Source organism: Chanodichthys erythropterus, chromosome 7, assembly GCF_024489055.1.
Source record: "Chanodichthys erythropterus isolate Z2021 chromosome 7, ASM2448905v1, whole genome shotgun sequence".
Lineage (NCBI taxonomy): Eukaryota > Metazoa > Chordata > Actinopteri > Cypriniformes > Xenocyprididae > Chanodichthys > Chanodichthys erythropterus.
The window spans coordinates 8,203,243-8,226,369 of NC_090227.1; the positions used below are offsets into that span (position 1 = coordinate 8,203,243).

Below are 23,127 nucleotides of genomic sequence, written 5' to 3' on the forward strand. Positions count from 1 at the left end.
TCTGCTCTCTCATTTCCTTTTACAAGGTCGATAGCATTACATTGAGAACAACCGGAGTAAGCCGTATCCCCTTGAGTGTGACTTAAGCTAAATCCATCTATTGAACATGTTGTTTCTTTTCACCTGTATTTTGTAGCGTATTTAAACGAGGCTGGCTTTAATTTTGTGAGGAAGTGTATACAGCTGGTGGAGATGAGAGGTGAGTTTTGTGTTTACTGGAGTATTGATTTACTCTTACTTTATATATAGGATATTTATTCTCAATAAAGCATTTCCTATTGTAATAATAATAACAGCAATAATCGTAGTAAAAATAATAATATTCCAAACAATAACATAAAATATGAAAGAAATATGTATTGTGTGTGTCTATATATATATATATATATATACACTGTGTGCAGAATTATTAGGCAAGTTGATTTTCTGATCATATTTTTTTTCCAAGCACATTTTACCAATTCCAATCCACATCAATCTTAATAACTACTATTAATATTGTTTTAATCATTTATAAGTGATATATAATTGTTCATGAAGGCTGGAAATGAAAAATGCCTTATATTCAGGTGTGAATCACAAGCTGAAGTGTTATAAAGTACATGAAGATTGGGTTTTTATAGGCCTTATAGACAGACAGCTTGAGAGTGACTCCTGAAGGACCAGCACCACATCCTCTTGTACCACTGTTTGAAGAATTTATCTTCCAGAATCTGGCAGTAAGTTTTGGAAGATCATTTAGTCCATCTCTGCAAGATGGACATTTCAGGATAAGAGATGGACTAAAAGTGAACTCCCACACCTTACTGCCAGATTCTGGAAGATAAATTCTTCAAACAGTGGTACAAGAGGATGTGGTGCTGGTCCTTCAGGAGTCACTCTCAAGCTGTCTGTCTATAAGGCCTATAAATGGTGTTTCCTTACTTTACTAATACACACACACACACACATATACATACATATGTATATATATATATATATATTTGTATATGTATATATATATTTTCCATAGCTGTATATATATATATATATATATATATATATATATGTATATATATATATACAGCTATGGAAAAAATTAAGAGACCACTCCAAGTTCACAAATCAATGTTAAGTGGTCTCTTAATTTTTTCCAGAGCTGTATATATATATTATAGTAGTTGTAATAATAACCTAAAATGTATGGGGTGTGTGTGGGTGTGGGGATTTAAAAAAATAAAAAAAAACTACTGACTGGATTTTTATCATTATAGGGTAGTTGTGTAGACACACTGCCAACACACATTTATGTCCAATCACCATGCAAAAATGAATTTTGCATCCGATTAGCATGTACCCTTTAAGTAATTTATGTCATTTAGTCTCCCTCTTTGGGAATTTAGAGAGCAAGTGTGCATGTGTGTTGTGTTTATATATTTACTGTATGTTCTGTGTGTATATATTCGTCTCTCAGCAGGGCTCAACACTATGGGTTTGTACAGAGTCGGTGGAATAAACTCAAAAGTGCAGAAGCTCATGATCACAGTCTTCTGTAAGTCACTTCACTCTACACAACTAATGCCAACTCGAGAACTAGACACAGAAATGTGTGATTCAGACCAGGGTAGCAAAAATCCTTTGATTTGCAGTAGTCCGCTCTTGCAAAAACGTGTCAAATTAATTTATTTTGGAGTTTAACTTCACATCTGGTGACTATTAATTTTGTTCTGAAAGATCTCAAAAAATGCCTGGAATCAGTATGTCTGTAAACCCTAAATCAAGTATAAAACCTTCACAGGCCAACTTTAACCCTCTGGAGTCTGAGGCTGATTTGGGGCTTGGAGAAGTTTTGACATGCCCTGACATTTGTGCTTTTTTCAGTTGTTCATAAACATATTAATGGCAAAAGTGTCATTACACTGTATTCAGCACAAACTAGGCTGCAATAATATGTGAGGAACATGTATGTACATGTTTGTGTTTTTGAAGGAATAACATTTATGCGTGGTTATTGAAAAAACAAAAAACTTAAGTCACTGAAATAAGGCCAAAAAAAGTATAGTAAATCTGTGTTTACAATACTTTAGGGTATTGGAGGTTGTAGACTAGAGTTTTTGCTTCAAAATTATGTAAAAATTATGCTGCCTATTCCTTCATATAAAACAATATATTGATATAGTTTTAGTCACCATGAAACCAAAATTGACAATTCTTATTTTATTTATGGGATATTGCATTGTTTATTATAAATTATTTCTCCATGCACATTTTATTATTCATGTGTCCTCAGAATCTTTAATAAAAAAAAAATTACATTCCTCCTTACAGTGCCATCTCCTCTCTTACGACATGTTCTCTGATGACAGCTTCACAAAACCTGTCATTTAAAAAGACGCTAAGAAAAAAAATATTATAAAGATATTGTGGTTTAATTAAATGTTTACATTTTTAAATGATTTTAATTAGTATAAACACAAACTTTTATGTTAGATCGTGATTAATCGATTTGACAGCACTAAATATAAAAAACTTATTGTATGATTTTTTTAATGGAAGAAATAAGAGATTGTGCTTTGAATAGGGAAAATGAGGCCTATTTTAGAATCATTAATATGTTTGCATTGTGACACTTGACTGTTAAGCACATTTTAACCTGTAATGAAAAAAACTCAATCTCAAATCTCAATGGTCCTAAAATCACCTAAATTTTGTTGCAACATTTGTTTCTTTTATTTGTTTTGGTGTAAAATATAAAAATTCACCCAAATTACTTATATTTTGGATGAACCATTTCCATGAGTCATAAATATTTAAAGTTTAATATCACTCCAACATTTGCTCACAATGTTGTGCATGTGCCTCTGTTTCTCTTACAGCACCCAAAGCAGCATCAGATATGGATCTGGACCCAGACACATGGGACAACAAGACAATCACCAGCGGCCTCAAGAATTACCTCAGGTTAGTGTGTTCAGGCTGACCTCATGACTTATAACGGAGATTCTGGAAACCGTACATTCAGGGAATTGCCCTGAAATAATGTGCACCTTTCTCTGTTCGAGAGAGCTGAAAATAACCAAAAGCTTTTCTGAGAGAATAGTTAACAAGATGTCATTCTTGTGTCCGTCCACTAGGTGTCTCTCTGAGCCGCTCATGACATACAAGCTCCACTCTGACTTCCTCATGGCTGTCAGTAAGTTATAAAGCTATTGAATTACATGTTAAACATATTTGATTTGATTTTTAACACACTCTTTTAGGAGCCTGTTAGATTTACGTCGAGTTTGTGCTCATGGTGTGTTGATGTGTTTGGTCTGTTTTCTTTCAGAGTCTGATGATCAGAACTACAGAGTGTGTGCAGTTCACGCGCTGGTGCATAAACTACCTGACAAAAACAAAGAAATGCTGGAGATATTAATCAAACATCTACTCAAGTACGACTCAGTCCTGAACGTGTAGATTTAGGTTACATTTTTACTGTTGATATGAAAACTTTCCTCAAAAATGAAAACTTTTATCTCTCTAAACTCACTTTCTTCTTAGTGACACTTTTGTAGATTTATTTATAGCAAAATGTTATATAAAATGATTGTTCGGCAGCGTACAGTATGTTGTTCATGGGTGCGGTCACCGTGATTTTGCCAAGACATGTTCCTGGATCAACATATTTTGTTTATCCTGGAGCAACATTCCAGTCTGAACATTCTTAACCCTATTCCTACCCATAAACCTAATCCTACCCACAACTTATCCCTAAAATCAGAGGGGAAATATAGGTGAATAACATTGATGTAGAAGCACCTAACCCTGGTTGCAAGCCTAAACTTGACATAAACGGTAAACTTGTCCCTCAGATCTGATTGGTTGATTGGAATGTTGTTCCAGGATCAACAAAGATGTTGATCCAGGAACATGTTGTACTTTGTGAAACCACATTCATCTCATGGGTGCTGGTGTCTTAAAGTAAGCAATTTACGAGAAACACTGTTGGAAATTGAAATCAACACCCAAACAAACATTTTTTTGTGAATATTTGCTGAATGTCTTCTATGGAAGCTTGTTTCCGCCACTGAATAAAAAATTAAAAAGGTCAGTGCAACTTTGTATCACAAAATTCTGACTTTTGCATGATATAAACTCATACTTTTTTTTGCACAATTTGCAATTGTGTGTTAAAAATAAATAGTCATAAAGTCAGAATTCTACGGAAGAGGATTGGGGCCTAGCAATAATAAAAAAATAAAACCACCTAGAGAATAAAGTTGTTAAATTTCGAGAAAAAAGTCTAAATACAATGTTGAGAATAAACTCGTTGAATTACGAGAAAAAAGTCGAAATAAAATGTTGAGAATAAACTCGTTAAATTACGAGAATAAAACTCATTAAATTTTGAGAAAAAAGTTGAGATAAAATGTTGAGAATAAAGTCATTAAATTACGAGGAAAAAGTCACTAAATTACGAGAACAAATTTGTTAAATTATGAGAAAAATGTTATTAAATTTTGAGAAAAAACTTACGAATTTGTTCCCATAATTTACGAGTTTTTTCTCGTAATTTAACGAGTTTATTCTCAACATTTTATCTCGACTTTTTTCTTGAAATTTAACACGTTTTTTCTCGTAATTTAATGAGTTTATTCTCAACATTTTATTTAGACTTTTTTAACAACTTTAATCTCGAGATGGTTTTATTTATTTTTTTATTATTGCTTGGCCCCAATCCTCTTCCTGAGAATTGTGAGATATAAACTCGCAATTCTGAGAAATAATTTTTTCTCAGAATTCAACTTTAGAGCTCAAAATTGCGAGTTTATATCTCACAATTCTGACATTATAACTGACATGAGGAAAAAAGTCAGAATTTTGAGATAAAGCGTCACAATTATCTTTTAATTATTTTATTCCGTGGCTGAAACAAGCTTCCATACTTTTCAGCATGTGTGCTGAAAAAAAATTGTGTTTGTCCTGGCTGAGAAAAAACCAAATGGATAGGACCAATCCGACCAAGCATCACAACACTCTTGTAGCCAATCAGCAATAGGGGGCGTATCCTTTCATGATGTGGGAGGAGAGAGAGTGAGCAAGTGAAACATTTGTTAGTATAAGACTGTTGGTAAAAGAAAGGTAGGCAAAAGCTAGGACCCACATTAATATTGGAAAAGCTTTTCAATGCTGGAAGGCCTAAAAAGGACACAGAGGATGCTTTGTTCCTGCTCGATACATGAGTAACTTTTTCGCAAGATATGCAATTTCAAATGTCAACAGTGTTTCTCAGAAATCCCTTAATGCACCTTTAACTACTTTAACCAACAAAACTTTCTTGTCATTGACCTTCACCATTTAAGATTTAGTGGTAGACAGCATGTCCACTAGGTAGCACAAACAAACATAGCCCAGTCTAGTTCAGAAAGTATACGTTTTTGTTGGTGTAAGTGGATTTTGTGGGGTTATTATTATTTGAATTTTGATATTGCGAAGAGGATTTGACTGACATGTGTTCCTGCAGTGTGTCCACTCACAGTGAGAGTAACATGATGACGGTCTCCAATCTGGGAGTGATCTTCGGCCCCACGCTCATGCGCTCACAAGAGGAAACCGTTGCCGCCATGATGAACATCAAATTTCAAAACATTGTGGTAGAAATTCTCATCGAAAATTTTGAAAAGGCAAGTAATTATCAATCTCCTGTAAAAAGAAATATGCATTCATATCTATATATAGCTGTGTAAACTACCGTTCAAAAGTAAGGGAAGATCAGTAAGATTAAAAAAAAATTGTTTTAGAAAGAAGTTTATTTTGCTCACCAAGGCTGCGTTTATTTGATCATAATACAGTAAAAACAGTAATATTGTGAAATATCATTATGAATTTATAATAATATTTTACAATTATACAGTGTTTACTGTTTTCTATTTGAATATACTGTATCTCGGTATCACACTTGAATTCACTGAGCTCCTGAGAGCGACCCGTTCTTTCACAATTATTTGTAGAAGCGGTCTGGATGCCTAGATGCTTGATTTTATTCACCTGTGGCCATGGATGGGATTGGAGCACCTGAATTCAATGATTTGGGGGGGTGTCCCAATACTTTTGGCAATAAAGTGTATTTAAAAATGTAATTTATTTTAAAATCTAATGGTAAAGCTGAACTTTCAGTCTTAAGTGTCACATGATCCTTCAGAAATCATTCTAATATGCTGATTTGTTGCTGAAGAAACATTTCTTATTGTTATCATTATTTTCAGGAGTCTTTGATGAATAGAAAGATTAAAGGGTAAGTTCACCCAAAAATGAAAATTCTGTCATTTATTACTTACCCTCATGCTGTTCCACACCCGTAAGACCTTCGAGCAATGGACACTTCCTCTCTCAAGATCCATAAAGGTACTAAAAACATATTTAAATCAGTTCATGTGAGTACAGTGGTTCAATATTAATATTATAAAGTGACGAGAATATTTTTGGAGCGCCAAAAAAAAAACAAAATAATGACTTATTTAGTGATGGCCGATTTCAAAACACTGCTTCAGGAAGATTCGGAGCACAATGAATCAGTGTGTCAAATCAGCTGTTCGGAGCGCCAAAGTCACATGATTTCAGCCGTTGGCAGTTTGACACGCGATCTGAATCATGATTCGACACACTGATTCATTAATGCTCTGATGCTTCATGAAGCAGTGTTTTGAAATCGGCCATCACTAAATAAGTCGTTATTTTGTTATTTTTGGCGCTCCAAAAATATTCTCATCACTTTATAATTTTAATTTTGAACCACTGTACTCACATGAACTGATTTAAATATGTTTTTAGTATTTTTATGGATCTTGAGAGAGGAAGTGTCATTGCTCCCTATGGAGGCCTCACGGAGCCATCGGATTTCAACTAAAATATCTTAATTTGTGTTCTGAAGATTAACGAACTTACGGGTGTGGAATGGCATGAGGGTGAGTAATAAATGACAGAATTTTCATTTTTGGGTGAACTAACCCTTTAAAAGTCCATCATAGAAATGCTGTTTTTACATGTTTTTGACATGAAATAGATAGTCTTTACTGGCACTTTTGATCAATGTAATAAATGCTTGATAAGTAAAACTATGTTCTTTATTAATGGTAGAATGTGTATGTATGTATATATATGCTTTTTGGAGCTTGCATCCCACATCAAACATCATCCTTCATATTTATTTGGGTGTGTCTTTACAGATATTTCATCAAGCTCCGGACCCTAATGTTCCCCTTCCGCAGCCTCAGTCTCGGCCGGGGTCTCGCAGGAGCAGAGCCATCTGCCTCTCATCTGGACCGCGCAAACCCAAGAGCCTCTACACACCCTCACTGTGCCTGGCTGACGCGGACAGTGAGTCTCACACTACCAGTAATCCTCACATTTCACATTCTCTGTTGATAGTACATCCACTCTGTACTGTTTCATTACAACATAAGAAATTCATTTAATATTTTGACACCAGTACATTATTTAACACCATTACTTACTTTAATGGTGTTTGCTAAGGCTCGATAAAACAGGTGGAAAGAATTCATATACTTTCGTTATAGGAGGGACGGAGGCTGCATTCCACTCCAGTTTTAGACACGCACTCGTGAACTTCCCTAAGCACTTCCCCTCTGGGAAATCCCTGCCAGTTCCACTTGAAGTGGACAAGGGAAGTTTATATGGACAGACTGTCGCTCCCTCGATTTTGACAGAGGGAGCGAGTCTACTTCATATGTACACTTCAGGCAGCTCCATAACCCACAATGCAACACGATTGTGACATCACCGCATATCACATTTAATTTACCCCACCACAAACAACTCTGATATTTTTTTTTTTTTTTTTGATATTTAAAACACACATATATACATATAGAATGCTGCATTAAACAATTTTGCAAGGGGAAAAATTAAATAATAAATCAACTCCATGGCAGATTCCAAGTGATCAAGGGCTTAAGACATTCCAATTCAGCCCACTGCAAAGGTTCCGCCAGTAGTGGGCACTCATGCAACGTAAGAAATGATGTACATCCGAGTCAACGAGACTGAGGGAAGTTAGCGAGGGAAGGGCATAAAAAAACGAACTGGAACGCAGCCTAAGTCTTATAGTGACCAGAATATTATAGAAACTTTTATCTTACTTGGGCCAGTAAGTACCCACCTAGCAATGCCGTAGCATAGGGTGACCAGTCCCAGTTTCTGATGTCTTGTCCCCAACTAGAGCTGTCCATGGAAACGAGTATGGAATTTTATACCAATATATCCTGCTATTTAACCTGCTTGTTAAATTAAAGTAATACTGTTTGTATGTACTATAATTTAAAACATTCCAGAGAGATCCAACATCACAACGCAGTAATTTATACACACACACACATCAAAACACATGGGTGAAAGTACACCCTGATATGTATGAAAAATAAAAAAGTAATTATTAACAATTACATTTGGAAAAATTGACTGATATTGTTCTCTAAAATGCTAAATTATATGCCCAATTAAACATAAAATAGCATTTGAAAAGTTGTAATTACTGGAAACAGTGTATTTACAGGTTATACAATATTAGTTATTTCAATTAGAAAATGTTACAATTATTTGGTAAATTCTGTTTTATCATATTTTTCTCTTTTGTCATTTCATATTTCAATATTTGTAAAGACATAAATTTGTTATAATATAATACTTCTTTTATCTGTTTGCTATACTTTATTGTTTTTCATAGTGTAATTTTTGGTGCAGATAACCCTATACACCCTATAAACCTTAATACAGACATCATAATACTAATTATTGATCATAACAAATAATTCTTACAAAAATGTATTATCCCTGTTTTTTAATTCATGAAATTTCATGAAATGTTAACATATCTGGGTCATATTTCATCTAAAATCAAAAGCAAGAAATATGAATTCATATTTACTTTTCTGCTTATTATTATTATTACTTTATTGTTGTTTATACTTTGTGATAGCATTTATTTTACATCCTGATTAAAATATAAAATGGTGACAGTCTAATCGCTATTAAAGGTGCCCTAGAACTTTTTCTAAAAAGATGTAATATAAGTCTAAGGTGTCCCCTGAATGTGTCTGTGAAGTTTCAGCTCAAAATAAAAATATAAATTTTTTTAACTGCCTATTTTGGGGCATCATTATAAATGAGCCGATTCAGGGCTACTGGCCCTTTAATTCTCGTGCTCCACGCCCACGGAGCTCACGCTTGCCTTGAACAGTGCATAAACAAAGTTCACACAGCTAATATAACCCTCAAATGGATCTTTACAAAGTGTTAGTTATGCATGCGGCGGATTATGTGAGTATTGTATACTGTTATATTGTTTACATTTGATTCTGAATGAATTTGAGGCTATGCTCTGTGGCTAACGGCTAATGCTACACTGTTGGAGAGATTTATAAAGAATGAAGTTGTGTTTATGAATTACACAGACTGCAAGTGTTTAAAAATGAAAATAGTGACGGCTCTTGTCTCCGTGAATACAGTAAGAAACGATGGTAACTTTAACCACATTGAACATTACATTAGCAACATGCTAACGAAACATTTAGAAAGACAATTTACAAATATCACTAAAAACATCATGATATCATGGATCATGTCAGTTATTATTGCTTCATCTGCCATTTTTCGCTGTTGTTTTTGCTTGCTTACCTAGTCTGATGATTCAGCTGTGCAGATGCAGACGTTACTGGCTGCCCTTGTCTAATGCCTTTCATAATGTTGGGAACATGGGCTGGCATATGCAAATATTGGGGGCGTACATATTAATGATCCCGACTGTTACAAAATGCTGCGTTCACACCGAGCGAATTTGACGCCCCCAGATGTGTCTAGTTGGACGCTTGAACATTTTGAAGTCAGACGCTTCGGACGCGTGTAAAATTCGCACAAAAAGTTTTACAACTAACCAGTTTGAGTCTCACTGTATGTCATTTCCATATACTGAACTCTTGTTATTTAACTATGCCAAGATAAATTACATTTTTCATTCAAGGGCACCTTTAACAAGAAGAATGGGATTTAGTGAAAAGTAAAACATGCTGATACATTACAGTAAATCTGCTAAATTGTCGTGAAAATCACACTATGCAAAAAAAAGGTTTATAGACTCTTTATTAGGCATGTGACGGTATCAAATTTCCATGTTGCGATTAATTGATGAAGCTTTTATCACGGTATACGGTATTATCACGATATTAAAATAAGTTGCAAAACCATTTTTGTCATAGTTTAACAGGTTTAAGAAATCGTTTTGTAATAAAACAAAAACAACTCTGACTAAAATTTTCAAACAGATTAAAATGCAAAAGAATTAGGCTATAAAGAACAACAGATAACACTTTACTCTATTTAATGCATTAACTAAGATTGAGCAATAGCTACATTTGTTACAGAAAGTGTTATTTTTAGAAACACAACTGATCATTATCAGTTTAGTGATAATGAATTAACATGTTAACTAATGAAGCTGTATGTTTTTTTTTACTGAACAATAACAAATAATCCGAACATTTCTAATTATTAGGGCATGCTGTAGTCCAGATTAAAATATAAAAATGTTTAGGTTTGAAAATAAATATCCTTTTAAGTCTTTTTTAAGTATTCAGTATTTGGTTCTGTGATGAACAACACTGAGATTACAAAAAAATTAATGGCTGTTTGAAGCATTTTAAAAACTTCACTAGCGCAGTTACTTTGTTTGCACGGTTTCCGTGGTAACCGCTGCACGCTGCTGTTCCATCAGCGCCCTCTGCTGTCAGAGAGTGAACGCACACTTTCATTCAGCTCGTCTCCTTCACTGGTTCCGCCATGTGCTTCTCGTGCACGTTGGGATTGTTTACATCTGAGCGCGTGTCATTTTGACGCAGAATACAGCGGTTTTGTGCATTTTATACGATTGATGGGTAAAGTATTCTTAATTTCCTTATAAAAATTAATCATTGGTAATAAATTATTATTTACGGTATTCTGAAGTGCAGACGATTACAATATCGTGCACATTCATTATCGCGATTTATCGCATTACCGAATATCGGCACAAGTCTACTCTTTATTTATTTATCTTCATATTTATTTTCATTTTAAAGTGAACTGTGACATGGACATTGTGACATTTTCATGTTCCACCTACAGTCTCTGTATAAATCTATGTAATAAATCTTACTGTATCACTTTAAGATATGTAGGTTTCAGCTGCTGTATGTCTTCTTCCTGCCCTTGCAGGCGATACGTTCAGCAGTAGTTCAGGCAGCACTCCAATCGGCAGCATGGACTCCCTCTCTTCCCACTCCTCAGAGCAGAACAGCTCCTCCAAAACCTGCTCCTCTCCACAGCCCAAAGACAAGCCCCCCTTCCCCGGCCTGCGGCAGACCCCTTCCTCCCTGTCCTCCAGTGAGCCACAGGGCCCCACCTGCACCAGCAGTCCAGACTCCAGCTCCAGAGAGGACACGGCCCGTGTGGAATGGGACTCCTGTGGTGTGAACTCAGCTGCCAGATCTTCACCAGCACCCACAAAGGCTCCTCACTTAACAGGAATCAGATCAGCACAGCTTAACCGCTCCAACGCCCCATCTCTAAGATCTTTACACATCATAGAAGGTAGGAGCCAAACGCATACTGCTTGGAATAATTAAGAATTTGAATTTGAATCTTCAAGTCAAGGTTGCATTTATTCGGTCAAAATACAGTAAAACAGTAATATTGTGAAATATTATTACAATTTCAAATTGTATTATGTTTTAAAATGTAACTTATTCCTGTGATGGCAAAGCTGAATTTTCAGCAGCCATTGCTTGAGTTTTCAGTGTCACATGATCCATCAGAAATCATTATAATATACTGATTTGCAGCTCAAGACACATTTCTTATTATTATTATTAAAGGTGCTACTTGAGAAACCAAAGACTGTTAGTGAAATGCCTCCCAAAACTCGTGCACGAATATTGGAACACGAGTGTTTACCACCAGCATTCGCTGTGTCGTGTTCGTGGATTCATTATGTCGGACTCACCTCAGGTAATTCATAATCAGCAGTTGTTACTCCTGTCTCCGGACAAAAACATTGCATGCGGCGCCTGTGGAGTGTGGAAAGTTACTGGAGCGCGCAGCTGCGCACGTCTCGCACAAGGAACGTCATGGCAGTGATTGACAAGCCAGAGGGCCAATCGCGTAAACGATTGGCTGATGTTTTTAAGGCCCTACCTCGTGCACAGATGATATATATTAATATTATTCCTTTCAGTGCACCTAATAAATAGTCTTTTATCAGTTAGTAAAGACTAGGGGTGTGACGAGACAGGTATCTCACGAGACGAGACTCGAGACTGAGTTCACGAGACGAGACAAGATTTTTACACACTATTTTTAAGAAGTCCTCAATGGTGAAATCATGACTAGAAAAAATATTCTGCAGGTTTATTTGAAATGTTTGAACTAATCATCTTGTAATGAATGACATTTCAGTTCTACTTTCTTAGTGTGAATTATCACATGCAGTAAAAGATAACAATACTCAAGCACTTTAAAAGGTTTTGCTACTAACTCAACTGACTTCCCTCCTGTATGATTTCAGTCTCTTCAGACCTTACTCTACATGATTTATGAGCTTCTACAACTTTTGACCTCCTAACTGAACTCCTTTCCACAAACTGACCATAGAAATAAAAACAGTATAAATAAAATGGTAACACTTTACAATAAGGTCTCATTTATTAACATTAATGTATTAACCAACATCAACTAACAACGAGCAATATATTTGTTACAGTATTTATTAATCTTTGTTTATGTTAGTTAATAAAAATAGTCATTCATTGTTAGTTCATAGTTTACAGTGCATTAACTAATGTTAACAAATTAAACCTTACTGTTTGTGCTTAATTAGGAGAAAACTGTTATTCGTTTTTATGGTAACACTTTACTATAAGTGCAACCATAATCACACTCTCTCAATATTCAAAGTGCAAATAAGACCACATTTTTCTTTGATACAGAGCTGAGAGATGGTTACAACTGCACTGCCCAGCCTAAAATAGCTTTCATATTGAGAGATATCTGTATTCATCAGGGAGCCGCTTTCAAAATGCGGGGTATTGAGATCGCGTTTGAATGCGCGCTCCTGTTTACTTTCACTTTCAGCGATCGCGCGTAACTCTGTAAATATGGAGCTGCGGCATCCGTTATCCAACTGAATTAAATGTTTTTTATTTAAATACAAAGCAAAACGACAGTGGAGGCGTAATGTAAACGTAGCGGTGGCATATTCTTTCCTAATCATCCTAACACTGTCATGGCAACATCACGAGACTACTTTTCGCCTCGACGAGAAATCTCGTCACAGTTTAGTCTCGCGAGATCTCGTGACACGAGATCTCGTCACACCCCTAGTAAAGACAGTTTCAAGTAATATTGCAAAAATGTATAAAACAAAACATCCTCTTTAGCACCTTTAATGGTGAAAACAGTTTTTGCTGCTTAATATTTTTGTGGAAATGTGTGCGTTCCCTACCATTCAAAAGTTTGGGTAGCACACATTTAATCGACATTTATAATGTTAAAAAATTTTAAATTTCAAATAAACACTTTTTTTAAACTTTCTATTCATTAAATAATCCTGAAAAAAAGGAACAGTTTCAAACATCAAAAATATTAACCAGCAAAAAAACATTATTAATTATAACTTTATCAAAACATTATAACTATTATCAATACTTGAGCAGCAAATCATCATATTAGAATGATTTCTGAAGGATCATGTGACGCTGAAGAATGACAAAGAAAACAGCATTTAGTAATTTTGTACTTTTCTGTTTTGGGCTATCTGGAGGTTTTAAGAGCTCTGTGGGCTCTGTACAGAGTCTAGCATGTGTGGAGCATAAAGACGGCACCAGACCCGCCACCTACCATGATCTGCCACCTAAAACGATCCTGCGTCGAAAGCTGGACAACAGCAGCTCTACAAATGGCTATCAGAGACCAGGATCGGTGTAAGTGAAACTCTTTATCAGTATCCAAGCCACTGATGCTAAACCTCACCCTGTGAGCGAATCAAAGGTTTACGGTTCAGTGACAGATCCCATGTGAGGATGAAGATGCCTTTGAAATGAATGTACTCTTTGTATTTATGTTGTCAAACATGTCATGTGTTGTTTTTTTTAAGTGAGTGTCCTCATCCTCAAGTTTTCAGACATATCAGACAGACAGACTTTTTTTTTTTTTTTTTTTTTTTTTTTTTTTACAAATATTAATTTGAACTGTTTCCTTTTAGGTGACACTAAATAATAAATAAAATTAAAATTATGTCCCATTAGTTAACATTAGTTAATGCATTAACTAACATTGATAATGAGCAGTAATTTTTTAAAGTATCTATTCATCTTTGTTTACATTTGTTAGTAAAAATACAACTGTTCATTGTTAGTTCATTAAATAATATTAACAGATACATTTATTATTTTAATCATGTGTTAGTGAATGTTAAAATTAACGTTAAGATTAATAAATGCTTAGAAGTATTTTTCATTGTTAGTTCTTATTACAAATGTTACAAATGGATCCTTATTGTAAAGTGTTACCCAAAATGCCTTTCTGCATGTTGATTACACCACACTGACTTTTGAAGAAATTGCTTTGACAGGCAAATGTTTTAAAAAATACTAGTAATAATTTAAAACAAAACAAATAAAATTAAGATCTCAGTGCAGTTGATTTGATCATGTAAGCTGTATATTGAACTTAGTGTTTGTGTGAATTGCATTTTCATTGTGTTTAAAATTAAATGAAATGGGTATAATTCACCTGAAAATGAAAGAAATATCATTTACTCATCCTGAATGAATTTCTGCGAACACCTCAGAAATAGATATTTGAGGAATGCTGGTGACCAAAACACAGAGAAAAATACAGGTTTGAAATGGCATGAGAGTGAGTATATATGGCCAGATATATATACATAAACTATAATATATATGGCCACTGTATATTTGGCCATCTGCTATTGTCTTATATCCACTCCACTATAGTACACAGATCTGGTAGCCGGATACCATTTGATAAAGTCAACTTTTTAAAATAACATTCTCTGTCTGTGTTGCTTAATCCGCTCGTAGCTTGACACGCTGCTGATTCTGCACGCGCATGCGTTGCTACGTCATCATTGTGTACAAACAGTAAAAGGGTCTATATGTTTCTGTCAGGTTTTAGAAAAACATTACATCATGAGAAACATAAAAGAATGTATTAAAAGTACATAGTGAGGGAACATTGTGCAGTAATTTATAGTGTAGTTGTTGGCTGGGGTGGAAGCTGCTGAATGGAGACTGATTGCAGTTGTTTTGTTTTGTTTTTTTGGCACAAGTTTTAATTACACTGCTGAAAGGGTTGATGTGACCCAGCATTGGTTTTTAAAACCCTCTCTGCAAGGAAGGATATATCGTTTTGTTTGAGTTATCATGACAGAGGAAGAAAAGAAACATCATGACACTTAAGTGGACTTGATTCAAATAACCTTTTTGCTTATATAAACTTCAAGTGTTAGCAACATGTTGCTTTGAAAAATGTTTGCCCTGAGATGTGTAAGTTACTTTAACAGTTATAAATTGTACATTAATCACTGCTTTAGAGGTGATCCTAACATCTGTATACTATGCATTATGTGCATGTTCTTATTCTTCGTTTGTTGAACTCCATATCTACTAGTACTGAATGTAGAATTTTGGCTCTTTTCCTTTTTTCTTTTTTTTTTTACTTTTTGTGTAAATCACACTGTCGCCACCTGCCTAGTTAAAATGGTTTGTTCAGCCAGCCTAATTCTTGTGACGTTAAATCATGACGTCCGTAATCATCCTGAAATTTGGCATGGTTTTATGTTCCAGGGTGGCTGCCAGAGCGTTGCTGTTTGAGAACCCATCAGCTTTAAAACCTCCTCCCTTAGGAAGGTAAAAATTGGCACGTTGCATAAAAACATAACGGTTTAATTATTATATATTTGATGGCAATCAACTTTATAAAACCAACAAATTGTCTTTTAAAACAGTGTATGAGCACATCCTTGAATTTTATCTTTTCATGATTTTAATCCACAGAGATGCCAAAGCCATATATTCCTGTGAAGCCGAACACAGCAATGAGCTGAGTTTCCCACAGGGGGCTCACTTCTCCAACGGTGAGTCAGTCTGTCTATATATCATTCTGTCTATCATTCTGTCATTCCATTCTATCTATATCTATCTGACTATCCATTAGGGGTGTACGGTTCCTCGGCTTTGAAGTCACGGTTCAGTATGTTCTCAGTACAGCAGAGAGGAAAAACTATTTTTTATTACCTTTTTATTAAACAGTGGTTTACTGAACAAATTGTGGCTTTTAAATGTCTTTAAATAAATAAATAATTAAGGTTATGAGGTGCATTATGTGAATAATTGGCTAAAGAGATGTGTCTTTAAACTAGATTTAAACTGAAAGAGTGTGTCTAAGCCTCGGACATTATCAAGAAGGCTATTCCAGAGTTTAGGAGCCAAATGCGGAAACACTCTCCCTCCTTTAGTGGACTTATATATCCTAGGTACTACCAAAAGTCCAGAGTTTTTTACCTTAAAGAGAGTGATGGATTGTAGGGCGATAGAAGATTGGTTAAATACACAGGAGCTGAACCATTTAGGGTTTTAATCGATATGGAACTTAGTTAGTTCACCCAAAAAATGAAAATTGTGTTATTAAGTACTCACCCTCATGTCGTTCCACACCCGTAAAACCTTTGTTCATCTTCAGAACACAAATTAAGATATGGCTTAGTGAAACCTACATTGCCGGCAAGATAAATAACACTTTCAGATTCCCAGAAAGCTACTAAAGAAATATTTAAAACAGTTCATGTGACTACAGTGGTTCAATCCTAATGTTATGAAGCGACGAGAATACTTTTTGTGCGCCAAAAAAACCCAAAATAACGACTTTCGAAGTTTTACAAATCTTTTGTTTTGAATCAGTGGTTTGGAGCGTGTATCAAACCGCCAAAGTCACACCCCCCAGTGGAGAACCATTGAAATTTCAAAACACTTATGACGTAATGAAGAATCGTTTACTGAAATAACATGACTTTGGCAGTTGGAGAGGGAACCTACGGAAGAGGATTAGGGCCAAGCAATAATAAAAAAATAAAACCATCTCAAGATTAAAGTTGTTAAATTTCGAGAAAAAAGTCGAGATAAAATGTTAAGAATAAACTCGTTAAATTATGAGAAAAAAATTGTTAAATTTTGAGAAAAAAGTCGAGATAAAATGTTGAGAATAAAGTCATTAAATTACGAGAAAAAAATCATTAAATTACAAGAACAAATCAGTGTTAATTTTGACAGCAAATTTTGATTTAGTTTTAGTCATATTTTAGTAATTGGAAATTGTTTTAGTTTTAGTCTAGTTTTTGTCGACTAAATATCAAAAGATTTAGTCAACTAAAGATTTAGATTTAGTCAACTAAAATCTAATTTAGTTAAATTGTAATGCATTAAGTAAACATTTCTCTAACAATACACAGATCCAATACACTGATATACATCTGATATTCTCCAAACGGTTTCTGTTCACTTAAGACAACCAACTGTACTTTACTCGCCATAGCAAGTTTAGTTAAAAGTTTTAGTAATTTTTGGTGTTTATGTTTTTTAGTTTTGGCTTTTAAATGTCTATATAGTTTTTGTTGTTGTTGTTTTGTTATTATTTTTATTTTTGTTGGTGTAATACATGAGGTTAAGCTAAAGCTAGATGAAAGAAAATAAGTTTACAATTTTATATATAGGCTATTTTTTTTATTTCAGTTAACGTTTATTTCAAGTAATGACGTTTTTTTATGTTTTTAGTTAACTATAATAACCCTTATACTTGTAAAATATATTGAATAATGTGTCAAATAATGTTCTTAGTCTTTCCTTCCTATGACAGAAGATACAGTAGTTTACTGTGAATTAAATAGAAATTAAATTAAATACAGTTTATGTAAACAAAATGACAATAATGACCAGGAAAAAATAATTATAAACCATACTGAAATACACTGTGACTCTTATTCTGAAATGTCTGCAGTCTGCACTGTAGCAGGCTGCTCATGAGGGAGATAAAATATGCATTCTTACAACCGTCTAAAACATACTACCATATAAACATTGTGTAGTAAACATTGTCATAATTCATCAACATTAGCTTATAAGCAATCGCTTGGCATAAATGTGCGCTATTCATTAATTGCGACGGAAGTCAGATGTGCTGCTGCGCGAGCCTATAGAGCGCGCAACAGCGCCGCTTTTCCCGCGGTTAGATCAGCACGTTACACTTCAAATGTGCGCATCTTCCACACAGCAGACCTCACTGGATATCTTCCCAAATCGTCCCTCTCTTTCATTTTCGTCTCGTTTTTATCCGTTGACGAAAATTAGAGTAGATTTTAGTTATAGTTTTAGTCATTCAAAACGCATTTTTATTTAGTCATCGTCTCGTTTTCGTCCGTGAAAAAATGTCGTTGATGAAAATTGTGACAAATTATTCGTCAACGAAATTAACACTGGAATAAATTAGTTAAATTATGAGAAAAATTTTCAATTTCAAGAAAAAAAATCGAGATAAAATGTTGAGAATAAAGTCATTAAATTATGAGAAAAAAGTCGTTAAATTACGAGAACAAATTCGTTAAATTACGACCTTTTCTCGAAATTAAATGTTTTTTTTTTTCTCTAAATTTAACAACTTTAATCTCGAGATGGTTTTATTTTTTTAATTATTGCTTGGCCCTAATCCTCTTCCGTAGGAACCATTGTAGAGATGATAAAATTGGGTTTATATGATTTGACCTGGTAAGAACAGCATCTGCTGCATTTTGGACTGCATTTTGGACTAAATGTAGTTTGGTTATTGAGGATGCAGGACGACGACCTTGTAGTGCATTACAGTAATCCAGTCTAGTGGTCATGAATGCATGAACTATTTTTTTTGCATCAGAAACGGATAACATGTTTCATAGCTTAGCGATGTTTCTGAGGTGGAAGAAGGCTGTTTTTGTAACATTTCAAATATGATTAGGTCTTTAACTGGAGAGGAAGAAGTAACAGTATGTAGTGAATGTGACAGACATAATTCACCTTTGTTATTAAGTGTAGTTCTGTACACTGTGTTTCTGCATAACTGTTTAGGGATCGCGGTCCCTTTAAATGTTAGGAATGCGTGATGACGTGAAACGCTGGTCAGTACCTTCTTTCTGTTTTGTTGTATTTATTGAAAAATAAACGACACACGCATTTGTGTGCTCAAAGTGAGAAGTTGTCCTTTGCAAATTACTGCAATTTCCACAAGTACATCCTTCTAAGTCAGGGGTTGCCAACCACATTCCTGGAGGCCCCCCCAACACTGCATGTTTTCCATGTCTCCTTAATCAAACACACCTGATTCAGATCATCAGCTCTAGAGATTTGAAATGAGTGTGTCAGACAAAGGAGAAATACAAAGTATGCAGTGTTGGGGGACTCCAGGAACGTTGTTGTGAACCACTGTTCTAAGTGAAAATGACTTGACATGTAGCCAAATATTGTTCTCCCATATTTGGAATTTGTGCTCTGCATTTCACCCATCCAAGTGGACAGCAGTGAGTGTTGAAAACACACACACACCGTGAGCACACACCCGGAGCATTGGGCAGCCATTTTTGCTGCAGTGCTCAGGGAGTGATTGGGGGTTAGGTGCCTTGCTAATGAGAGTAAAAGAGAGCGCTGGTCATTCACTCCCCACACCTTATGCGGTTTTGGTCCAATACGTAATACCTAAGTCTCAGTCTCTAATAATATTACCAAGAAACAGCTTGAATATTGAAAATAGCAGAGGGCCTAGAACAGACCCTTGCGGCACTCCATACTGACTTGGATAATTCCCTGTTTAAATAAACTAAATAGTAGCGGTCAGATAGGTTCGATCTAAACCACCCTATTATTTCATGATCTATAGTGTTGAACGCAGCACTAAGATCAAGTAAAGCTAGTATTGAGATGCAGCCTTGGTCATTAGCTAGAAGTAATTTGTATTTTTAACAAGTGCAGTTTCTGTGGTCTGTAATTTGTCTGTAATTAGTTGTGGTTTCTTATGAGAGGCTTAAGTTTGAATGGCCTTGGGATGTGACCCAGAGATAGATACAAGTTAATAATATTGAGAAGAGGCTCTTCTGCTACAGATAACAACTCTTTCAGTAATTTAGTAGGTATTGGATTTAATAAACATGTTGTTGATTTAGATGCAATGATACGTTTATTTGGCTCTTCCTATCCTATAGTTGTAAATCGCTGCAATTATTCTTGAAAAAATGGACAGAATTTGAAAGATGACACTTTGTTTCTTATTGAAAGGGGGTGTGCTATGTAATGTCCAGAAGTTTTATTCATGCATCAACTGAAACATAAACTAAAAGATTGATTTTGCGATTTAAGAATCAATATCGATTAGTTAAAATGAAGGTATATAAAACTAGGTGTTTTAGATGAAGTTCTGCATGTGCAGAACTATTTTTCTATTTATGGTTCTGTCATTCCGTTGTTCTATCGTTCTGCCATTCTATATATGGTTATGTTGTTCTATCTTTTGTTCTATCTATCTATCACCCCATCCCTCTGTCGTTCTCTCATTTCGTTGTTTTATCTGTCTATTTTATGTGTAACAAATGGTCGGTAAATGGACTGAGTGGTCTGTGGGTAGGCTGTCTGAGGATCACATAATTTCTCAAGGGATCTAGATCTTCACTTTAGTTCTTGAGTGACTTTTTATGAACTGCAACTGCAATATACACCAAGAAACATGCTGCAATGTTGGTTGAATTATATATTAACTCTGGGAGGTGTATTGCTGTATTCAGAATGTGGTTTGGTGGATGTTAAAATATATAAGTCTTGCAGTGACGGTTACAAAAATGAAAGGAAATGAATTATGACTGAACTGGTGCATTTTGCTGTATACCAGGGCATTAATATCAATGGAAAATAATTGTTCCTGTTTCTGTTCTGTGGAACAACCATCTGTTGTTCTTCCTCGAACATGTCAGGACTAGGAATTTATTGCTGGATGTATTTTCCGCAAGGAATCAACTTGGCTGGGCACCAGGGCATTGAAACAGGTCACAGTAACCTGGTGAAGGCAGGTCTTCCCCTCTCTAAAACTCAGCAAACACTTAGCACAACATAAACCCTCACTTGTCACTGTTGACATTTGAGTGTTCCGCTTATAAAAACAACTTACAAACACTTTATTTTGCAATCCCATCTGCCTAATGCTTTAGTCTAAAAACAGATGCTTTGATAGTTTAGATTATGTTGATATGAGTCATTACGGGCAAGTCGTTTGTGAGGTCCTTCTGAAAGCTTTACGGGGGTAATTTCTCAATGCAAAGTGACCAGACTTTGTCTGTTATTAATTACTTGCATATGTGGTTCACTTGTGCCTCCCTTTCCTGAGGCAACTATTGTTTTGTACAGATAATGGTCAAACAAATCGCTTTATGAATAGTCAACTTAAATTTAAGGCTGAAGAAACAAAACTAAATAAAAGTGTTTGCTTATTCTGGTCTATAAAATCTCAGTAAACCACGTGATTTGAGGTAACATTCAAGTCTGTACCAACAATGCAGGACAGCTTTTATGCTTAGGGTTGGAGGGTTTGGAACAGTAATGTCCGGCCAAGGAAAATTGACATCTTCACACTTTATTAAATAGTATTATAAACTTTATCAATTAAAAAGCTAATAAACATGCATTATCACTAGAGCAAAATGCAATAGCCTATTAAACATAGGGCAGCACAATACGAAAAATAACATTGAACTTAAACGCCATTATCGCTTAAATGCGAGTCTTAATGTGATTATGAAATTGCAAAGGCTGCGATTTTTTTTTTTTTTTTTTATGCACAGCTTTAAATGAAGTATGGCTCAAACTGCCAATCCATCGGAAAGCACTGCGAGTTTGATTCGCTTATAATGTACATTTGAAAAAGCAACATGCGTCAAACATCTTTCCAGATGTGTGAAGCATTTATTAACATCTTGTCCAACAAAAGAAATTTTAATAACATGTTTATACTCCAAACTCACTTAATAAAGACTGTAAAGGAGTTTGCAGCTATGTGCTGATCAGGAAATTGTACTCGCTCCAGAGTGTCAGTAAAAACACATCACAGGATTCAGAATTTTCATCTTTACTTTGTATTTCTTTGCGTGTGTGGTCTGCAATAAACAGATGAATAACATATTACAATAAATAATCACAATATACATACATAATAGCAATTTACATGCCATTCTACATTCAATACAATCCTCAGGGTTTGTACTGCGCTACCGAAATTAACCGCTAGAGGGCGCACGAGGCCCATATATCAGGGATCGCGAATTCTCCATGACTGAGAAAAAGCTGCGTCATCATCATATTGGCAGAGCCACGGGAAAATACGACAAATATTATTAACTTGAAACTGATTAAAGTGTGTTAACATTGCACAAAGTAACCACAAGCAAGGAATAAAGGAAATACTAACTTAAGTAACTTAAATAACTTTGTATCTCTATTATATTTATGGCTTTAAATACAGCTCGAATGCTGAGATTATGAAGGAGATAAACAACTCGATAATTTACATTAAACAATGCTGTAACACAGCAGATAACTATACTAAAGAGCACAAATATGTAAACAAACTTACATTTTATCATGAACGCACACATATGAGGTAAACTTTGAAGGTTAAATGTAGGACGATGTGCTGCGTGTTCTGCTGGCTGACTGTTCAGGAAGTTTTCCTAGCTCGCCACCTAGTGTCCTTTCCAACATCACCAATAAGCTCGTCACTGATTGGTTAAGTCTCCTTAACAAAGACAGTGTGAGCAGATGTGGCTTCTTACACAGAATAAAGCAGTTGTGTGTTTATTAGTCATGTTTAATCAATCAAAGCGTTTCAATCTTCTGTTTTTTCAGCTACAGCGATATGATGTGTGTTTTCTTCTGCGGCAGGGCATATTTGAAGTTTCTGTGCAAGAGCGGCCTCTGGCTTTCAGATGGGGAAGCATTTACTACTGATCACAGAGCCGTACAGCTCTGACAAGATGTG

At 35.1% G+C, this 23,127-nt stretch overlaps 1 protein-coding gene across 5 annotated transcripts in view; it reads left to right on the forward strand.

Moving 5' to 3' along the window:
* Positions 1-23,127, forward strand: part of LOC137023097 (rho GTPase-activating protein 42) — a 165,064-nt gene that overhangs the window by 138,188 nt on the left and 3,749 nt on the right. For 2 of the 5 annotated variants that reach the window (XM_067389737.1, XM_067389739.1), the window contains 11 exons: positions 137-199; positions 1,454-1,531; positions 2,856-2,940; positions 3,114-3,172; positions 3,308-3,413; positions 5,486-5,645; positions 7,188-7,356; positions 11,227-11,601; positions 13,829-13,988; positions 15,876-15,938; positions 16,086-16,165. In XM_067389737.1, the coding sequence (XP_067245838.1) occupies positions 137-199; positions 1,454-1,531; positions 2,856-2,940; positions 3,114-3,172; positions 3,308-3,413; positions 5,486-5,645; positions 7,188-7,356; positions 11,227-11,601; positions 13,829-13,988; positions 15,876-15,938; positions 16,086-16,165 (1,398 nt within the window). Of the gene's footprint in view, positions 1-136; positions 200-1,453; positions 1,532-2,855; positions 2,941-3,113; positions 3,173-3,307; positions 3,414-5,485; positions 5,646-7,187; positions 7,357-11,226; positions 11,602-13,828; positions 13,993-15,875; positions 15,939-16,085; positions 16,166-23,127 lie in introns of those variants that run through there. The other 3 variants (XM_067389738.1, XM_067389741.1, XM_067389740.1) reach the window with 2 other exon arrangements.